At 42.1% G+C, this 22,800-nt stretch overlaps 1 protein-coding gene and 3 non-coding genes across 6 annotated transcripts in view; 2 read left to right on the top strand and 2 right to left on the bottom strand.

The window, feature by feature from the left end:
* p130CAS (Serine_rich_CAS and FAT-like_CAS_C domain-containing protein p130CAS) overlaps window positions 1–22,800 on the top strand; it is a 108,748-nt gene that overhangs the window by 26,657 nt on the left and 59,291 nt on the right. The window contains exon 1 of one of the 3 annotated variants that reach the window (XM_022845852.2): window positions 20,744–21,288. The exons of the other annotated variants lie outside the window; for them this stretch is intronic. Coding sequence (XP_022701587.1) covers window positions 21,280–21,288 — 9 coding nt within the window. The 5' untranslated portion in view covers window positions 20,744–21,279. Of the gene's footprint in view, window positions 1–20,743; window positions 21,289–22,800 lie in introns of those variants that run through there. 3 annotated transcript variants of the gene reach the window in all.
* TRNAM-CAU (transfer RNA methionine (anticodon CAU)) lies at window positions 17,198–17,269 on the top strand. The gene has a single exon. It is a non-coding gene; the product is annotated as a tRNA-Met (tRNA).
* TRNAM-CAU (transfer RNA methionine (anticodon CAU)) lies at window positions 17,431–17,502 on the bottom strand. The gene has a single exon. It is a non-coding gene; the product is annotated as a tRNA-Met (tRNA).
* On the bottom strand, window positions 18,293–18,364 carry TRNAM-CAU (transfer RNA methionine (anticodon CAU)). Its single transcript has one exon. It is a non-coding gene; the product is annotated as a tRNA-Met (tRNA).

Genomic DNA, 22,800 nt, shown 5'->3' with positions numbered 1-22,800 from the left:
AATCAATACATAGATGTCCAAAGGTCTGCTACAAACAAACTACAAAGGACCAAAGGGGAAATAATGTGACCATTGCCCTATTGCAACTTGCAGCGTGAGCAGTTACCCTTCGATAGTTCGCGTCGTCTAGTTTTGTAGCGTACAAGAAATCGACGAAATTACCAAATCGACGAGGTAATTTGGGTTCACAGAGCATCCTAGAGAGAAGCAGCGTGCATTGTGTATCCGTGATGACATGCTGCATATGTGTGTATGGTCGCGTTGATGTAGTATTGTATTGTTGTTACCGATAAGAGGAATGAAGTCGACGGTGTATTTTCAAATCCCTTGTTTTCTTCCTTGTACTGTTTCGATTGTTCAATAATAATATGTATGAAAACAACTCGGTGACAATCCACCGATTATGAATCAGCTCTCTAAGCACTGCCATCCATCGACTGACTCAGATGAGGGCAAAGGCCGAGTTGGGTTTCGGAGCAAGTCAACTTAAGCACTAATCCTTATATAGCATTACGGTGACAGCTGACTGCCATACACATAGGCAGAGGTAGCACCACTGTGTCCTGCTCTGCTCCTTTTTCGAAGTCCCTCTATCTTCGTTTTTCTGGATCTTCCCAGCCTAACGCGTGGCCTTTGCTTGAGGATCCAGCGGACAAAAACAAAAATTACCTTTAACCGACCGAAACGGGAGAATCTAGCGGGACGGGAAAATGTCGACAGTCTTACATTACGAACAGAGACGAAAAACTGCGAGTCGAAGACGAACAGTCACTGCCACTACGAAATTTAACTGATGTAACGGTGGGGCATGTAGGATAGATAGGCCGCAAGGGTAAGTGCGAAGGTCGGCGAGTGTTTTCCTTTTTGACTTTGGAGAATCTAAATATCTTCGTTAGCATTGCCGTTCTGGCACTTGTTGATGTCCTCGTGATCTTTCTTAGCAGTACCATTGTCAACTTTAGATGACGACAACGTTGAGGATCAGCATAAGCGCCTACGGTGATGATGGAGTTCGTTCTCTGCGCTAATGTCCATTGTTGGTATTGGGGGCGGCATCCGCCCGTTCTCAGCGACAAAATGATATCGTAATTGATGAAAAGAAAATTCGCACAACATCATTTTTTTTGCTTAGCCCTTAAGAGGGCTATGGCTTAAATAGATTGGGTTTTATGAAGATTGCAGATAGGGCAAATGTCTGGATCAAGGTTAACTAGCTTTGAAATGAATTTGGTGTCATGTAACTGTACGCATATAGATGGCCGGATTGCATCGAGTTTAGAATAGGTGAACAGGATTTCCTAATATTACCCATGTAAAAAAAGCATGTGACATGGCACTCCACTTTGCTTTGGTGTAGCTTATGTTATTTAGAAACTATAGGACGCCAATCGGTTAACAGACGCAGAAAGATAGGGTGACAATTACAGCTAGGAATATGTCTATAGCCGGTGGAAAAAACGAGCTTATTCTTGAAAGTAGACAGGAGATAAATAGGTGATGGCAGCTCTGTTTATCATCCGCCAGTGATACAATCGTAAAAAACGAATTCGTCAATGCTTGATTGTTTGTCGGTTGTGGCGAGCCATTGCAGAGATGTTCGGCTGGCATTATTTTCCATGTTGCAGTGATTACTGTGTGCGTCCTACGTGCGGACTCGATCCCGGTTATTAGATACTCATATAACTTGCACAACTTAACGAGGCCGTCATAACAGAGTGATAGGAGGCTGTCGTCACTTGTTGAAATCTCTCGATAAGTGTTCATGATAATTTTAGTCAGTCGTAATGTTATAGCAATGCTGTCCATGTCTGAGATCGTCAGCACGGTCTCTTGGCACGTCGCTGCTAGTGCGAGCGTGAAGTGGTCATGAGGTGCGACTAGCACGCGCAAGCTTCTTCATGACGTAACCACGGCTTCATATTTGGTTATATCAATTAGATTCTATCTCCTCTAGTCGAAGACGTATCGGACGCATACTACACTATATTGGAAATCTCTTATTGTGGTCTTATATATTGGAAATGTATTACAACTATCCGTATCATGCTAAGCAATCACTGCGCAGATTTACAGCGTTATATATAGGCTCTCATCTTCTGCACAGTAAGCCGCACGCAGCATGCTTTGTGCCACTGATGAAATACTAGCAAAGGTACAAACAAAATCTTACTTAGCTTTATGATGATAATAATAATAACAACAGTATACAGTGTAAAACGCTACACAGATCGAGTGAAAAAATTTATTAGTTTTTATTATTTTTGATGACTGAACGACACAGTGGAGCAAGGCTTCGCTATTGTCTTCTACCTGCACAACGTAGCGCCCCCCAGCCTGGAAAGCATTGGTTTCAGTTGGATTTTATTAAGATGCTTTAAATATTACTGTCGGAAAAATTCGGAAGTTATATATAACTAACAAACAAGGGTACCTATGATCAGTCGACAATATAATTTATCATAGATAGTTTTTAATCTGTTTTCATTCACCGCGCGAATCAAATAAACGCTACCACAATATGAATAAAATATACTAGATCCAAAGCAAATTTATCTATTCCTATGACTATTACATTTAAAAGATATCATAATCCTCACTATCCTACATCTTAGTCCTACTACAGTTGTTTCTACCGAAAACCTGTTTATTATACACCTATGTAGATATTAGAAAACGACGACAAAAGAGTCATCGAGTTCTACGAGCTTTGGTCTTAGCTATTCCATGCGACAAGTTTCTATCAGGCAAAAAACGTCAGCAACACGATGCGATAAGACATTCCATGCACGTCGTCTGGCGGCAAATCTTTTCCCCACGACCCGAAGAAAATGCATTCTATAGAAAGAAACAATGGACAGTTACATACATCCGCAGACCTAAACAGAATCGGCCAAACACACACAACTTCTAGCATTGCAGAGGCAGCCAGTAGGCTTAGCTCAGGCGCATCTCCGGTGCGTCCTTACGCCATTACTTCGTGTACGACTTTCGTTACGGGCTCGACGTTCGTCTGCGATCCGTCCGCACTCGCCAGCTCTTCTCTCTGTTCCCCAGTCCCTGCGCGATCTGCTACTTTCGAGGGCTGCCTACATATATGCACACACATTCTATACCCAGCTATCGAGTTGATGCATGTGTACATGGCCATGAACTGACAGTCGTCATAGGTGGGCAATCCAACAGAAACCCAACCGGCAAGGCAAGCAACGACAACGAAAGCTTTCAAAGCTTTTTATCTTCTCGTTTATTCGATCCAAACAGAAACAGAGGAAGAGCGCAAGCGGTGGTTGTAGAGGCATTTTCGCCCGTGTGACGGTGAGCCGCTGGTTAGGTTGGGTTCTGTGGCGACGCCTATGTAAACATCACCGGCGCCAATGGGCATGAATAGACAATAAAGGCCAGAACGAACAGGGCAATGATGAGAAGGAAAGGAGAGAGGAATGCAAGAGGGGAAAAATTTCGGTTGTTTTTTGCTGTTTCACTAACGACTACTGCCACCTTTGCTGTTATTGTTATTATCTGAAAAAAGCTCTTGCAATCGTCGGTTACGCACTTTATTCCATAGAGAAAGTCTGGCTCTATTTTTGTTCGGCGTAACGAAACGATTGCTGATGATAAGCCTGGCGGAAAATGACAGCGGCGGTCACTGTCGGTATGTATATATTCCTTGGTTCTGTAGACATCTCAAAACGTTTTTGTCTCTCTGATAGAAAACTGGGAAAATTCTAATTGACATGTATATTTCATGCCTCGTGATCGTTCGTCTATCTTTTTTTTTACGCAAAATACGCACTAAATAGCAATGGTGAAATGGAATTTGATCGAGTCGTCAGCTGTAGGCGGGCACGTGCATGCTGAATTGTCCCGCTACAATCAATGCATTAGGTGAAGTTCAAATCGGATGAGGTGTGTCGTACAGATGAGGCATCGAACGTATTTACCTGGACTGTGAAGCTTTTCTTTTTCTATTCTTTTTCCTCTGTCGAGGAATCGTTTATTCGTTCTGATATTTTTGCCAGCGTCATTGGTCTTACCTGTTACGTATGAACGATATTTAATTTGTAATTCATACTATTATTGTTATTAAATGTGTCTATAATACAGATGCCGAACGTTTTTGGTGTGTTCGGACCTTTTACTGTGCGTAGTGTCACCCGCGTACTTGCCTAGGTATGCGCAGCCTCCGAATACGTTATGACCACTGATTTTGATTTTTTGTTGCTTTTGTTCAAACGCAGATCCTTTTAACCTTTCTATTATATTCTAGATGTTATTTTTGCCTGCTATATAGTGAGGTGCTGCGGACCTGGAACAGTGTCAGGCTCGTTTTATAACGTACCTTTGTGTCGATTGCCATCCATGAGTAGATGCCGTCACTGTATGCGTAATTTATGCAATTATCGTTCTGCAGTACAATATTATCTAATCTGCATATGTGCGGTGCTAGAACCAGTGATGACGCTTTTGTTCGTGAAAATCATACGGAAAAAAATATAAGGTGTTTAGAAGGACTTAAAGAGGTAATATGTAGTAATAAGTCAAAGAAGTTCAAGCGCGTATATTCGCTGAAGCACAGGAAACTTTAGAAAGAAAAAATAATTAATAAACCGTACTTCTAATAATTTCCTGCTATAGTAGCGAAATACATGTTCTTTTTTGTCCATTGAATTACCTAAAATCTAATGTTTGTTCATGCTGCGGCATAACAACTATATATTTAGCTCCATAAGAAAGTAAGACTTAAGCTCTATGTCGATTTTTCTACTATTTATGGCTATAATATTTCGTGTGATGATTGTGTCCTAAATATTTATGCTGTATGAGTTCTGTCGTCCTGTGAGGTGTTGGACACGTGATTTTTTAGTTAATTTTTCTAGCTGAACATACATATAAACTAGGTAAATGCCCTTTTTTATTCACACGCAGTATATAGTTTATTTATCGCTCTGGTAACACAAAAAGCTTATTGTTTCAGTCCATCAAAGCTTGCCGTCTGCTTGTTGACGCACAGGGGCGCAACAGCATTCACTCTATCATTCAATAATGTTGAATTTTTTCTTAGAAATGCCACGCCATTTTCTAACCTCTTCCGCCAACTATCCTCCCAGCCAAAATCCTTTACACAGAAAATTCGAAGCATGCAATCTCATAAACAGAGAGAGAGATTGGTATAGAAACATCTTGCTACACCGAATCCAATTCTAGAATCTGCCTATAGTAATAGTGAATTGCTACTGCTGTTGTAGAGATAAGATACTACTAACACATTACGCTAGATATACGTTTTTATTGATTCTTCGGCAAAGGCTGACTAACACTCTGCTACTGTCCGCTTCGACGCAATACGACTCAATTTGAAGCACTGATTTCCCTGTGTTATCGAGACTTCACTTGTGCAAATAGCTCATCTTGCCAAAGCTTACGCCATTCTGTTAACGACCAATAATCTTCTTGTTTGTCAACAAGATGACCATGTATATTGTGTAATTATCGTCTCCTTTGCTTTGAGGTAGGTCTTTTTTTACCGAGACAACGGGACCTTGCCCACGAACTACCGCTTAGATTACCTCGATTTAATTCGTTCAAAATAGTAGACTTTGAAAGTAAGATGAATTTCACATTAATGTAGGGCCGAGTTTTACTTATTTGTTTCATTATGTCTGCAAAAAAAAGATTGCGCATACCTTCTGCTCTGACCTATTTACGGCTTTTGACGAACGGTAACTGTTACATAAATTTCAAAGTTTCGTACTGCCGTTTCCCCTAGTATATTCTCCACTCGTCTTGTCTTTAAAGCACTCGCCTGTCGACATGCTTCGACCGCGTACGGATCTCTGCCTTCTATTCTCTCGCATATAGTTTAGCTGTTGTGCAGCACGAAGCTAACTACATAAAAAGCCAAAGCGACCTTGTACATTGAGTTGTTACTATAGGCTTTCTGTGGAAGGCATTCTTGAGCTGCTTTTCGTAAGCAGAACTCAGCGTTAGGCTTGACTTGTCCTGCGCCCTATCCAATGTGCCTTTCACTAAACGAAATTACGCTAAATTCCCACTGTGTTGAACTTCTAGCGGATTCTTACACGGCATACATTCAACTGGGGTCAACAAACCCTCGAAGATAAAACCGAAACCAACGATTCTTCCATGGCGCAGAAACGTCAAAAGAATGAACAGAATCTCACTTCGAACGTTACAGCTTCACGATACAATCGGTAATCTGGTTGAGTAGACTTTCCTCCAGTCTGTGATATTCGGCTCTATCTGTAGTTGTTTTCCAACTTGGCTGTACGAAGCCCCTTCTGAATGGAGAGAGAGAGAGTTGGATTACGAACGGGTCCAAATTTCCTATCGTTACTGGGCTGAATCGGCTTTTTTTTCAAGCGAAGCTTTTGTCTGATTTCCTTTTGCCTGCTGCGGACGGGCCGGCTTCAATGCATTTACCTAGAGGGTGACGGTGACGGTGACACGAGCTTTTCGGAATATCGTGACAATTTGATGGTGAGGCACCAAAGGGTTGTTTAAGAGAACGGCGTTCTTTTTTCATTTGCACCGTACGCCGCTGGGCGTCATTCCACCGGATTAAGTGCGCGTATGGGTATCACTGATGTTTGTTTAAACAGATTCTATTTTGTACTTCTAATTTGACTCACTTTTTCCTATACCATTTTCGAAGCTTATTACTTGTTAACCCGTCGTGCGAAGATTAAAAGAGAAACGCAAGCTATATGTAGGGCGTTTTTTTCGCATAAGAGAACTACAGTAAAAATACGCACACGCATAGAAAGTGTACGTGTTTGTGACGCTATCCCTGTAAATGGGCAGATGCATCTATCACGAGCGTGCAGTGTCTCGGCCTTGTGAGTCGAAAATAAAGCACAGACCTCTTGTGGAGTTTGTTTCGTATCACAGTCATACACTGCAGAATACGGGTGCAATACAGTGTGTTCTATTTTCGCTTGCAGCCGTCTCTGACCGATCGCAACAAACAACGATACGTCTGAACACCCATCGCTGTTCTCTCAACCTCAGCTTGAACGCCTTCGTCTATCTCTAATGGCTAGCTTTATTTGTAACATTACTCGTAGCCGCGGCACAGGGATCTTCTAAAAAGGACTTTTAGCACTCGTCTGTTCGACGAACGGCAGCAGGGACAATAACTAAAGCGATAACGACCACAGCGATACGAAAGTACTATCTTCTTTTCGGGTGAGCCTTGACCAGTTGTAGAAGAAATAGCCGGAAAGTAGCATGTTTGTTAGCAGTCAGTATTCGCTATCTTTCTTCCACCTTACAACGAATATCGTTCGCTGTTTCCTTCTTCCCGTTGGGATCGTGCTGTTGAAGACTATCCGTCTAATTTATATAGCACGGATGCTAAACCGGACAACTGAATCTGGGTGGCATAGCAACTGTTGTGCACTCTCAGATAAACCTTCGAGAAAGTGTCGTAGGGCCGCGTCGGTATTAGGACAGAACGTTCTGGGTGGTTAAAAGCGTTCCAACAGCTATGAACTAACGCAAATAGCTGGCTGGTGGCCTGTTTCTCTCTGTTTCAAACAGAAACGGCGCCTTCGGAAAATGAACTGATTTCCCCAGGCCACAAATGTCCTTTTCGCTCTCCTTGGAAAAAAGGATCTCTATTAAAGTGTCGAGTGAATCAAAGCCAACTTGCTTCCTCTAACTAGTCTCTTAACGGAAACTCCGAATCTCAATCGCACATTGCTACCAACGTCATTTCTATGGCAGCTGTTGCAGCAGTACTGCAATGGTTGCGATGGTCATGCCATCGAGCCAAGAAGGATATCTTCATAAACGGGGCATCCCGTCGTAGCCCCTTTGTCAGGGCAAACTTTTAGACTCGAGCGTTCCTCGCACTTGTTGATCCGTCTGTGCCTCATTCAAAGTCTTCGCGAGACGGCGAAGCTTGGAGAGGTGTCTTCGCCCGTGAATGGACTTGGTCTCCTGTTCCGCCCAGTGGCGTTGAAACTTCGAATTTCAGTAGGATCAGATCTTTTGATTGGTTTTCGCTGGATTTACATTGGAAGAGCTATTAACAGCATTATTCAAACAAAGCGGAGGAAAAATTGAAGACATGTGGGCCGCAACAAATAACGGCGAATTCGCTGTTGCAGCAACGAGGTTCCGCAGCAAGCAAAACAGCTGATAAATAGTGAACCTTATACTCGCGTTACTGTCTCGTACACGCTGAGAACTTTTTTAATAGCAAAACGAAAGCAGAGCCGCTGACGCTCCCAGAGCGGCACACGTAGGGAGTCGTGTAGATTGAAGGCCGATAATGGAAGTTATGAAAGCAGACCTGGGGCGGATAAAATGAATATAAGTAAATAGTTTAGACGTTTGCGAAATATGATGCGAAAAGATGATCAATAAAATGTCCGTTCGCTATTCAAACTGCGAAAAACAGCTAAGATATTAACTCCTCGGAGGTTGACGTTAACTCCGACTACTACAATTGGGTATAACGTCAGGCCTGCATGAAAAAGCGCACGATAGAAATATATAAGCCTGAACTATGCCTAGTGCAAGTACCATATAAATATCCGACGCTTAGGCCGAATTGGATTAATGAGTATATCCACAGTGGCAGAAAAAGGTTGAAATGGAGGAAACCCAACCAATTCCGTGGCTAATACTGTAAAGAAAAAAAGCAGCAACTGAAGACTCCAGTCGAGAAATGATGAAATCGCCGCACGATACCAGCACCCAGTGTGACGCCTCGTCGGTCAAATCGACGATCGAACGGGCTTGTCACAAAATATGGAACACGGAGTATACTTTGGATTAGGCGCAAGTCATGAGAGAAGTTGGACTCTTCGTTGGTCAACTCCTGGACGCACTGAAAAAGGCATGTGACCAAGGAAAACTGGGTATCAATACAAACATCCGCTGCAGTGGAGCGGATCACAAAGCCGGCAAAAAAAGCAGCGACAGGGGCCCGCTAGAAGCGACCACAATATAACTGCCAATGCCAAGCGTTGTCCCAAACGGCTAACCATCCTTTTTAATCTAGAACAGACCTTCACACAGTCTCGGACCTGAACTATCTCATGAATTGGCTTAGTAGGTAGACACGTTACCACAGCACTATCACGGGGTCCTAGTAATTGCGGCCTACTACCGGTTAGTGCTGCGGCTTTGCTAATGAACATAAACTTAGAGGATTAAATGGTGAACTAAAAACATTCAAACGATGGACGTTGACACGGCTAGACAGGGCGGGTCTGGAGCATCTAAACGGGTGTCAGTTGTCTGAAATGAAAGGTACTGAAACCAATGCGTGAATGAAAGAGGATGGCGCGTGCTTTGTTTTTCAAAGGATCCAATAACAGGGTTATGTTTGAACAGCTGCAGCAAATACGGATATGCCTAGTGGACAATACTCTAGAGGGCGGTAATAAAAATAGCCAGCGGACCAGAAAACGATTTCCAGAAAAACCCAAGCTCCAAGAAAACAATACTACACAGCCTATGAAATTCAAATGCAATATGTCCGAAGTTGCTTTACCGATTCAGAGAAGTTATGTCACGCTTAAAACACGCAGGAGAATTAAGAGTCACAGGACTACTACAACAGACCATCTAACTTACCTGTCAGTTAGCCAAACCAGTAGAAGCAGCTTCGAGTCGAACGTGACAGAGAAGTATCTATATATAAGAAGCGTGAACAACAAAACACCAAAAAAATGGTAGCACCGCCGGATTTAACCAGTTTCGAATAAAACAGTATTTTCCATTTGTGGGGTATTTCTTTAGCCTGAACCGCTGCATCGAAGGCGATGTAGAAATAGGTGAAAATGCCCTCTTTCAGACATAGAACCATACCTGGTTGAAGCTGCAACGTTTATAGACGTAGAAAGAAAAAAGAAACCTAACAATACGATTTGAGGCAATAGGTGCTGAAGTACAAAATAAGGTAGGAAAGAAAGTCAAAGTAAAAAATAAAAAAGAGACAGATAAGACTACGTGGGGTAATGGTAACCGTATTCAAAGAGCTGAGCTACGAAACAGGTATGTGGAGAACCTATTCAGGCCATTAATTGGAACGAATTTCATTACTTGCTACGAGAAGAATTTGTCGAAGATGGGTAACCCCGCAACGGATCTCACAACTCACCCCATTAGATGATTAACCGTTTTGTACGGATAATCTACATAACCCAGCTATAGTAGGATCGAAAATAGCTAGATAAGCAGAAAGCAAAACTCATCCTGAAAGAACAATCGAATAGATTACAGTAGCATATTGACGCGAATGATAAGAATAATTGAAGGAACACTACAGACCTTAAATTGGTTTTCAAGTTCCAGTCGTTTGGTACTATTGTTACGCACTGCTTTAGACAACTGGCTATTGCCAGCACGAAACAAATTATGTGTGCTTCGAACTTAAATCCTCACCTCACAAATTTCCCTAAATAGAAGAGGTACCACTAGACCATCAGAGAAGCTTAGGTTTTGCGCGTTTGAGACATTAAACCCTCACTCAAGTAATTGTCTCGTTATTCGAAGTAGCGTATGACGAAACAGCCATGTACAAAAAAGCTGCTAAGACAGACCCTTGATAAGTTATGTTAATATGAATCTACAAACCTTCACCGGTACTGCGTATATTTTAAAAATCGAATGGATACCAGTGCTATATCATAAGAGTAGTATAGAAGTTACAATTATTTCTACATGCATACAATTTAGAATAGTTAAATATTTATTGTTGACCGTCGAATTAATCTAAAAGCAGGACATAAGACATGAAAGACACACCCTAAGGTGTGTGGTGGCTTTTCCCAATCGAATAAACAACATCGCTACAATTTCAAGCAGATTTATTGTCGACAAACAACGTTCCGAATGATCTACCCGCTTTGTGTTTAACGGATCCGAAGAGTTTATGGTCTGGTTTATGGAAGAATCCGTTTTGTCAATGTTCTCATTCTTTTAAGTGTCACATATTTTATGAGCATTTATGTGTTCTTTTCGGCCCGTTTCCTACATTTATTTCGAGACCTTGCAAATCCCTTGATATAACGCTTGCGGCGTCGCCGCCAGTTTGTGACCACGGGCGACCGCATTTACCGTTTGTATCGACAACAAAAACAGCGGTGTCGATCTACTACTGTTTATTCAATAAGTTAGTAACAGTTTGTGGTATTTGGTGCAGTATTGCGGGTTTCATGGAAGGTATTTGCAGTATCTTTGTAGGGATACGAGCCGAGCGTTATGTCAAACATGAACGGCGACTAAGAAGTTACTGAACAGTTTCCTCTATACTAGAACGTACACGGCTAAAAACAGTAACAAACAACGTTAAAAATCCAACAAACCGCAGAATGCTAAAGTGACAGTTATTCCCGTTGATATGGATATCAGCTTCACAACTATTGGGCCTCTCAATAAAAGGACAAACCACGAAGGACATCGCTGATTAATGAATATCAAACATTCATTAATTACTGAGCATAGCCGATTCCACGACTATGTAGTGATCCACATATCCAACGCGTCCAAAAAAATAAACAAATACAACAACGAGGTAATTGTGTGCTCTACACTAAAGTTGTCTCGTCATTCTGAAAAAGGATTATCCCTATAATGAGTTTACGTTAGGGAAATACCGCTCAACGCTGGGCGTCGATGTCGTATCTGGACGGGACAGTACTTACAAAATACAGCAAAAGCCCCATTCAATATTACACATAAAGACATAATCTAAATTAAATACGGTTGTCCCAGTACAGAGAAAACAAGTATCGTTTGATCCTAGTCCCTAAAATGTAACAGCTCTTTTCTTTTTTCGTTCGATTCTAAGAAATGCCCCATTGACGATACGAAAAAGCGCATGGCGAAGTTTTTTCGTTCACCACAACGTTACTATTGTTTAGCTTATTGGAGCGTTCTTTATGCTTATTTAGCTCATGAAGGCCTAATTTTATAATGGCACCTGTGGCAGACGCTGATAGTAACGCCTCATCGGCGTATTTCATAGAGACAAAATGATAGATACGCTATTAAACGTATACACCAGTCGTTCCCAAGTCAACAGTATCGTCGCCGCGTCGTATCTGGCCTTCGGCCCGTTTCCATCAAACCCCACAGGACTGACACTTGGCCAAGGCAGGAGCGCAACGCCAGTAGGTGGCCAAAAGTAGACCAACTGCATTCGAGCACCTTAGCAAGCGCAGCAATAGAACCCGAAAATTTCTTTTTATGCCAGATCTCTGAGCAGAACGGGGAAATGAGAGCGGGTCCTGGTTCAAACGAGGCCGTCTGTCAACACTTGGCCGAAGAGGAGGACGGCAGCATCTGCGATGTAGGCCTCGCTGCAACGAGACGAACAGCAAAATACTGTGGACGAAGAAAACGCAGATGTTGTTTTTTCGTTCAAAAGCCGGAACAGGTGGTATGCTGAAGCCTGCGCCATGTACATCGTTCCTACCAAAGCCCAGATCGCCTCTTGGTCTTGTTGTGTTACTGCTGCCGGATCGCACCTAGTCCCAGACAAAAAGGGTGTGGGCGAGATAGATGCAAGTCGACGTAGAAACGCTGGAGGCTAAGATAGGCTGAGTTGAGCAAGACAAGCCAGCGAACTTGTTACTCTGACCAAAGTGGTTGGACGCAACTCTCATATTTTACTGTTTACTGATGACACTGCTCGACAAGACAAGCCGGAGGAAATTGCATGGTACGAAAACTGTAGTAAAAGTGCGACATATTGCGTTGTATGGCGGCGGTGCACGGTACAGCTGAACCCATAAGAAAAACATGTATAAATGTAGCGCTTATCAAGCGTTTTGGTCGTTTCTTCTCGTTGAGCTTGTGCAATCTTGTCGTTTGTTTGTGCTGGCTACTTTATTTGTAGATTTTCGTCTTTCTTTACTCGCGTGAGAGGTGTCGTTCTGTCTAACTATGCGAGAATACCTGAAAACCCTTGAGAACTCCTATCCTCTCCACGCTTCAGAGGACTTGAAATCTATACAAGATGAAATCTTGGCAGCACACGTCCTTAAATTGGCTCTTCACTGGAATCTTCAAAGGCTTGGCACTCCTGTTGATTGCCCCCTGTACCTAACTTATTTCTTGTGATTTTCTGAGGTACGCGACTTCTGAAGTTGCACGTTTAACACAAATAAATAAATGAGTTCATATTCAGATGAAAATACAAAGAATAATACCTCTATTTAGCTCTACTGCTGCATTTCACAGCACCGTCCCGTCATAGTGTGTCGTCACACCATGTGTGGAGGCAATAGACGGCTAACCGAACAAACTTGGAGGATTTGTTTAGAAAGTGTTAGATTTTCTTTCCCCTCTATTTCATCAAGGGAAACAGAGGGGAAGTAATGATACCATCGATAGACATCGTACGTCTCGAAACAGAGAAACCGTCACTGAATTTGGATGGAATGGTTAACTTAAAACGAACAACTTTCTGTTCTTATTGTGCGCTAATAAGTTTGACTACTTCTTAATGATGTTTAGGTTATATAAAAAAAAAATATGTAATGCATGCAGATGCACACCATTTGCGAAAAGAAAAAAAAAAAAAAAACTCTTGTTTCAATCAATCACAGTTTAGAAACTGAACGACTTTAAAATCACATGTTTAAAGGCATAATAATAATAATAATAAAAAAAGCGATAAAAGGTATGAAAAGGGATGTAGTGGGAATGATAACGTACGACGAACAGATAATCTTTTTGTTTTAAGGAAAAAAAATTTGTTTAATTCTAGAATGAAAACGTAAGTTGAAGGAGACCTGGGTATTCATTTTATCAGGCCATTGCTTACTTCAATTGCTGAAAAGCATCGTCCCGATTATTTGGCTCCAACAGAAAATTGTATATTTAAAAAACTAACACTTGGCCAGTTTCTTAATTAGCTCGAGTGACTCAGCCTTCTGTACACTTCACCAAGGACATAGGACATAGGACTGGTAATCTCTACCTTACGCGCCTGCTTTGCATTCAATATACATCATCCACCGTAACCCACCCACGCCATCTTCCGAACGTTTTCCAATTTGGTCCATGACATGTGTAACACTACAATTGTTTGTCTATAGCACAAATAACAGTAAACAGCGTATTTTCCCAAATATTACATTTATACTTAGAAAAATGTCGAAACGGTGTATGATGAATCTCTAAGGGTTCAGTTTTATAAATAAAAACATATTCACTTACGTCAAACAATACAAAGGAGATCGTATCTATATATCCAGTTCTTAACGAGAACAGCTTAATGAAACCTGCCTTCCATTGCGAAACGCGACGTGTACGTTCTGCTATTAACGTTTGCCAGATTATCAGAGATGCTTTTAGCCTGTACAGTATTTCGCTTAATGTAGCAATATCAATCAGAGATCTAAGCGCCCGAACAAAGCGTTCCGCTACTGCGTGTTCTATCACCTGATTTCGTGACACGTAACATAGCGCCTCTTAAGCACAATATGCTGCTATGTACTCATGTAATTAGCCAAGGGTCTGCAGATAGGCAAGAATCTGTCCGACAGGCAGCATATGTGTCTGAAAAGTCAGAGCATGACGTGACTGCCATATGTGGGCGTCGTATGCATGTCGCTGCTCCGTATCGTATGGAAGGCGAAGAAAGATGGCAATTACGAAAATCACCTATTGTCTACTTTATACGAAAGTCACCTACCTGTACTTCTACGTTTGAACCTTCAGAGGCAATCTACGCCTCTGAACTTTTTTACCGATCATTTCAAGCTGAATTCTACGTGGGCTTATTTGTGAATCCGCGGAGATATCATGCGACAAACCTTCGCATAATATCAAACAGAGCGACAGGTCCGTTCCTTTTGTCAGATAGTCTCTATTTGTATGGCATTCGTTGGCGTGTTGTGCTGTGCTATTTCTTCATAGGCTAATGACCCTATACAGAGAACGGCCTTACAAGGTGTTTATTCTGCTGTTTTTGTATAGGTAGCTCTCATAACTGTATATATATGTTTGTGTGTGTATGTGTGCAATCGGCTAGGTAGCATCAAGGAAACAGCGAATCTTCCTTTGCTAGTGTATTACAGCGCAGGTTTCAACGTAAGTGAGCGCTGGAACCATAGCACACTGATTAGCGCGTATCAGACACATAATATATCTAGGAGCAGACTGAGCTGCCCAGCGAAAAGGCAATTGAAAAGCCTTTTTCAGCTGAATCGGCCTCATGTTGGTTAGCAGCGCTTTGTTTCAAGCGTATTTTTTTCTCTAGATAATCGTCTAAAGGAGAGCAACATAAAAAAACACCAGGGAAACAAAACCGCCTCATAAAGCCAACCAGAAAGCCTCATTCACCTGGATATAGTAGATTGATGCCTATTATGTATATGGCTACTGCTGTTGACCTATATATTAATAAATATTTGAATACTTAATCATCTTTTGATTGCCGCGCATCATTCACGATTCGACTGCACCTCAAGTGTACCTCCAACGATGTCGGCGGACGCAAGGCGCATTTTTCCTCACCTGCGAAAAAAGGTCCTTTCCGTACATTTACCGCACTCCGACAGATTGCGTTACTAAAGATTCAAAAAAAGTAAATATAAAAAACAATACTACAGTGTACATCCATATGGTAAATGGTGATAATGCTGCCAAACACTCATGTCTAGCAGGCCATTAGCGGATGTCGGTACACGCGGCAGCGATCGAGCTCATCTGAAGGATGCTCGAACAGTCGTACCACATTTACCATTCATTCCATAAGACAGACACACGCGTCATACACGTGTGCAGGACAAGATCGTCAATAGCGTATTCATTTGATTGCGGTTTCTCTTGTTTTGAATTTTTATAGGACCAACTGAGCCAGAATCGATGCCTGAGATGTCGTTTCATTCGTTTGAACAGCGCACAACGCAGCGCCATCTCTACTGCAGCGATGCTCACGGTTATTGGGATTTTTACTATATAGAGCGATAGACGATAAGCAGCAGTCCAAAACTATACCTTACGCTGCTGTTTCAGTGAGCATTCGTGGTGGGCGGTCAAATACCACATGTAGGCAAACGATATCAACTGCTTCAAATGATATACAAACAGTGAGAGTTAGTGAAGTTAGGCAATGCACTTCTGAAATAATTTTTTTACATCATTTCTCTACAATACAAATTCAAGACGATCAGTAACCCCTTGTAGCAACTTTCCTGGTAGCCAATAAACAGGCTGTAAAACAACATGTCTGAACATATGCCGAGAGATAATATCAGCATCTCGTAGTAGAATCAGCCAGACGAACAAGCACATTTGTTCTTAACTTTTGCACCTGTTCGTAAAGGATGAAGAGAAGCCTGACACTTAAGATGCATGAAAGGTCGACACGTCCTTGCTTGAGTCCTTATGATTCAGAAAACTTGACCATTCTGCGAAGACCTCGAGCTAAGTTTTCGTCAATGATTTTTTGCCACTGTAATTAGAAACAATAACGTATTTAATAAGCTCTGTGTCACCAGATTGCCTATTGTAAAAAAGCCTAGTAAAGAAAAGGCACGATATGAAACCATCGTGCTTGGCTTTGCATCTGTAATATCTTATTAGGAACATTATGCTCGATGAAAGGTCATACTATAGCAATATATTGTTATTGACGTGTCGCGCGTACCCGAGTAGTGACTAGACATGAACTAAATACGTTTGTAAAAAATTCTGACCCTCGGATTCGGACTCGAGACTAGGAGCTCATTAATCGCTGAGCCCCTATCCTGATCGCTTGAGGTCGGCACCAACGGTTCGTAGACTGAATCGTGTTCTGCTCGATTTATAGACTTCGAGGATGGTGAAGTGTTTGATTATGCAAAAAGAGATAGTTACGTTGGGGAGTCTTGTTTCGGTAAAATCCAACTGGAATACAATTTTTGTGAAGCTACAATAGAGAAAACCGTGTATTCCGATACATGTGCTACGAAACTTGAAAAGTTTGTCCCAATCCCACATGTTGTATAGGAAATACGTCACATTCTTAACCCAATAGTTAGCGTAGATGGTTGTGCATTAACCTGCAGTTGTTATTTTTCGACGCATCGCAGTTCTATAGATATAATGTACTTTTCTGTGTAATTGGATTCTTTCTAAATACGGCGCAATCAGTACCGTGAATACGTTGAGCCACTCGAAATACAAGTTGAATTTGATTAAAGTTTAATCTCGAGGTACCCATCGAAGCAGAGTGGCGCAGTGGAAGCGTGCTGGGCCCATAACCCAGAGGTCCGTGGATCGAAACCACGCTCTGCTAAACATTGTTTTGACAACACCTAGTCCACTCTACAAAAACAAGTCTACAATTTCAAAGACTCAAATAACAAACCTTTGTTCTTGTGCTACCGCCTGTAGATAGTAGCTGCATGGCAATTTGCTTTTAATTTGCATCGTTTAGCAATTGTCAAAAAAAATACTTAGCAGAGCGTGGTTTCGATCCACGGACCTCTGGGTTATGGGCCCAGCACGCTTCCACTGCGCCACTCTGCTTGACGAAGAACGACGGACGCTATCTATGTATCAATCTAATACATCGTAAAGGTGAAAATGAATGTCTTTTAACAAAATGAATAGACTTGTAAACTGTGAAGCGTTTCGTAACGTAACTTCGATTACTCCAGTGACCCCAAGATAGACGCTATAATCCAATTCATTCCTGAATGCTTCTAAGTAATCTGTTCCAGGTTGAATGCTGATTCATGCTACTCAAAAGTGATGGGCTATCGCGGCGAACACAAAACTAAGGTTAGGACCTGGAATCGCATCATTCCAAATGGTGTTACATGTAATAGATGATGTACACCTTGTAACTTGTGGTAAAAATGTGGGCTTCTCAATGATTTCACTCAAGTTACAGGGTTTTCCTATCCTGGAAGACTGATCTTGCTTAAGTGAACGATAGAAGAAATATATAGATTACGAAAAAATGATACTGTACTTTTGACGATAACTTACACATACATAAATCATTAAAAGAACAGTATTGAAAGTTAATGCAAAGACTTTACTGCTCTTAAAACTTTGTAATGAATCGGGTCTTTTACTTGTCTCGACAGCATGCCCTTTAGCTCCTCTTCTAATCCTGAACGATAATTTCAAAGGACATTAAAACGGGTACGATTCACCGCTACGAAACTTTATATTCGACTCTATTACGTGTTCGGCGGAATTGATTTTAAATGCGTAGTGTAATATTAAGTAAATGAACGTCGGTTATTTGAGGTTTAGAAATTGTAGACCTGTTTTTGTAGAGTGGACTAGAGGTTGTCAAAACAATGTTTAGCAGAGCGTGGTTTCGATCCACGGACCTCTGGGTTATGGGCCCAGCACGCTTCCACTGCGCCACTCTGCTTCTATGTTTAGATCGAGATTAAACTTTAATCAAGTTCAAGTTGTACTTCGGGTGGCTGAACGTATTCACGGTACGGATTGCACCGTATTTATCATAACTAAGCATTCGTTAAGTAATCAATGGAATTCAAGATTTTTTATAAGAACAGGGCGGTGCAGTGCGGTAAGATTTACTGTCGCAAATACGCATCGATAGCTAACGCTCAGCATCAGAACTATACATTATTTTTGCAAAAAGCCACCCCCATTGTGTACAACATTACTGTTGTTGCCATTGTTGTTTCTGGCATTGTTATTGTCACATGTTGGCCTGTTCTCTTTCGATCCCAACCGAAAGAGGCAAGGACCCTTTCCAAACAGATTTTGTCGAGACATCGCCTATATCAGTCCTACAAGGATTATAAAAGCTGTTGCTGAATTATATATTTAACTGCTTGCGCTCGTTATCAGAAAAAAGACAAGGCAAAAACTTTAGACATAATACTTTGTTTCCTTTTCCGTTTTGATTACTAATAAACTCTCTTTGGCATTCATTCTCATTAAATGGTCTTCTCAGATACTTCCTCAGATTATTATTATTATTACTGTTTATCTTGTACTAATTTGGTGTTTTCTTTTTCTATTCTCGCAACGGCGGACATAGAAGGGTACAAAACCCGGGTGACGCTACTCCTGCAGAGCTTTTCTGCTGAAAACGTCCGCCATCGAACTTCGTCGTCATTACTCATTCATTCATTCATTGAAGTTTTAACCTATTCTTCTTCAAAAGCACTCGAGTATTTTTCTAACTTGGTCATTTCCGCCTTATCTATATGAGGCACTCTTGCTGGCCGATCGTGTTTAGCCATCGATCTGAGCCTCGACATGCACAGATTCGTTTCAATATAAAAAAACTTTTTTATGGACAAAACTAAAAATAAGATTAGTACTTCCAGTTTCGCGCCTGCAGAAGTTTGCACTTCATCAGCCTTTTTGTGTTTTATTTAGACTGAGGGAATTTTTGCTTGCTTGTTCTGGCGGTAGCGACACAGCATCACTGTACCATCACAAACACTAATAGGCCACGAACAGTATAAATCGAGCTAAGTAGTCACATTTTACAATGTACGTGTGATGCTGCTACTGCTATTCCAATGCTATGTAATTTACGCCGCGGGTGTTTCTGCTACTCATGTGCGAATTGGTCTGCGTGTGCCCAGAAGAATGTATTTTGACCATTGACTTCCCCGTCTGTCCGTTTATGTATTAACAAGTGTGTGTGTTTATAAGTCGGTCTATTTGTTTGTGTACCCGTGAGTTTCAACGTGAGCACGGTTCCGTTCGCCTACACGTGCGAGCATACGAGCAAACCAGCTATTTGCAAATACACAGCGAATTAAGGAGATACCTCAATAGGGTCAAAAGGAAAGAGGAACAAAGGGGGGGGGGGAGGAAAACGAGCGGAGGAGGAGAAAGCAATGAATATACAGAAGAAAAAGTTGACCAGCTGGAACTTGCGCAGCTAAAGGGTGCGTTCACCCGTTGACATTATTATGGGCATCTGCCCACAACAGCATCCCAAGCGTTTTCTATGCCGTCACATGGATTCGAGGGACCGTAGTCCGAGCTGTCTAAAACTTGCCGCAACCAAACAGCAACTTCATCACTTTTGTTGACTGAAGCGGTAGCAATCCTCGTCGAAGACCCCGGTACATCGAGGGGTAGCAGACTGTAGGTCGGTCGCAACGGACTGCTCGAGACCCGATCAGGGCAGTTCGTCAAAGGGATGGCAATAACGAAAGAGAGAACGAGTAACACCGAAGGAAACAGTAGAGCAAACGCTTTAGACGAGCGATAGAGAGCAACAGTCGTCATCGATCAGAAGAGCAGGGAGCATTGCTCTTTCTTGCCTTTGCTTGTCCGTCTGCATGGTTGCTAACGAAGTGAAGCAGAGCATGGCAATGGCCACGGATAGACCAATAGCAGCGGCGGCAGCAGTAGACGCCATCGTTAGCAGCATTCTGAATAGCATGAGTAGATCTAGCTGACGATAGCAGGAGCTGCAGAAGACAACGTGCTGAGCTCTCTAGGCTCGACAAAAGAGCACCGAAGCAGGCGAAACCCGACTGCTACAGTTCTTCGACTACCGGTCCAATAAACACTGCAGCGGCTGTATGGATGCCCAGATCAGTTGCTGTCGGTTGCTACCGGCGTGTGTCTGTAAGTGCTATGCAAGTGGCCATCTACGGTCGGGCGCATTGATGTGTGCGCCTGTGTGTGAGTGCGCGCAGGTTTCAGTTGATTCACACAGATGGCGCTGGGGACGCTATAGCAAACGCGCAAAGAGACGGCTAACCTGCACGCCTGTAGAGTAGCGGCTGTGGGAAACGGGCATGGTGGCGTTTGCAGGACCGACTGGCAGTGCTCCTTCATGACAGACACCGGCGGAGCTGCCAGAAGGTAGTAAGCTGCGACCGTGAACGGTAGCAATGGAACTAAGCCCAGAACGGGCGACTCGGTTCGATCAGAATTTAAGGGAAGGTTGATATTACAACACTTGAACTAGTAATGACAAACGAGAATTGGATACTCTACCGTGAGTAAAGTTTAACAGAAGTGATACAGTTTCATGTCAGACTGCAAGAAGTTGCAGCATACGTAAAAACAGCGAAAGTTATGTTCCTGGATACAGTGATACACGAATGATGCTTGACAACGATGGATCGATGAACGAATATTTGCTGGATGTATGGCTACCGATGTGAAATAGACATGATGGTGAAGCCGATATGCATAATGGATTTGTGAGAAACAAGGTGACCAGTGAACACGTACCTACCGGATTATTAAAGCGGGAAGAGAAACTCTTGTTTTCTTCTTGGAAGATATCTTCACCCAAACCAGAGAACCTCAAGGAAGAGATTTACTATCGCCATCATGAAGAAGGTTGAGTTATATTCCTTTTGGCACATATCAACATTTCTAATGTTATCCCCTCAACTTCCGTGGATTTTTTCCATGTATACACATGAAAAACCTCTCACCCACACAAGCTCTTTCTATGGCAGGCTGATAAGTAGAATCGAGTTTCATATAGGTCATATATAATCGAGTTTCATGATTTTAATATATAATTAGAAAAACAAGCCAAATCCAACAAATCGTATACTTATCTCTCGCAAATTTATGATTATCAGCATAAGCATACAGTTTATTCAGTACCTTCGCGCTAAGTGCAATTGTTTTATACCGAATTATACGCGCACCTAAATTCTAGCAAGTTGACCTATAGTCCAATTAATCTAAGTTAATATGTAGTACCCTTTCGCGTAGATTTCTGTTCGACTGAATGAGTCGGTGAGTCGACAACGAGCTAATATCTATTAATTTCTATATAGTAAAACAGTTACTATGCGAAAGAAGGAACTCTATAAAATCTGTCCGGTCTTACGCAAGCCTTTGGAACGCATAGCAAACTCTGCTAGAGAAAGCAATGAACAGGGCGCAGTATGGCCTCGCACAGACTTCTCTTTACGAGAGCAATCGATTTTGTGCATACCTGTTCCATTTTACGTTCTACTTGATCACCGTGGATGTCACTCAGTCAAGGTGTCCTAGAGGTGATTTCAAATCACTGCTGATCCACTGCCTGTTCGTCTGCTCGCGGTTATGACTGCTTCCACTTGGAGAATTCTACCTTCGACATCTCCCTGCACGTCTATAAAAGTGACAGTCACGCAAAAGTATAATGGATTGATTACGAACAACAAGTGTGATAGCCTGAATAAGCAGAGCAGCTCAAAGCTTGACGCCAGCTACAGGTTTCCGCTATAATTTTGAGCCCTGAAATCGACCTATGAAGTTGATATCAGCTGTACTGATCGTAGGGTACAATATATTGATAGATAGTATTACATGAATAACCTGTTACTGGTATTATTGGGAGAATCTATCTGAACGGATTCGTCTTATTAACGTGTAACCGCTAATCAGTACTATAAAACAGAATATAACACCAAATTATCGCTATCGGCCCCAACAGGGGCCGCCGGAGGCTCTACACGATAACGACGTTCCGAACAAGATCATCATATGTAACTATTACAGATAGGACTGTTGGCCGGATTGATCCCGGCTGACTTTCTTGCTGTTCCCCATGGCTGTCGTCTCACAATATACGCACACATTATAAACATACAAATATGCTGCTGCATCATGCAGATGCGAAGCTTTTCGCATGGACTGGAAGATCAGCGACATGACATCATCCGCGTCTTTATCGTCTCCATAACGCGCTAGCGTGAAAATCGCACGAAATAATAACAACAATGGCGAAGACCAGCTTCTGTGTCGTGTTTGGCGCTCATCGTCCAGCCGATCGATTTTTCTCGTTGTCCAACGAGTTATGCTTGAGCATACGACACCATTCTTAATGTTTCTAACAAGAAGCGAACCTAC

The sequence above is a fragment of the Varroa jacobsoni genome, unplaced genomic scaffold (assembly GCF_002532875.2).
Source record: "Varroa jacobsoni isolate VJ856 unplaced genomic scaffold, vjacob_1.0 scaffold_1200, whole genome shotgun sequence".
In the NCBI taxonomy this organism is placed as follows: Eukaryota; Metazoa; Arthropoda; class Arachnida; order Mesostigmata; family Varroidae; genus Varroa; species Varroa jacobsoni.
This window is presented reverse-complemented; position numbering and strand designations above follow the sequence as displayed.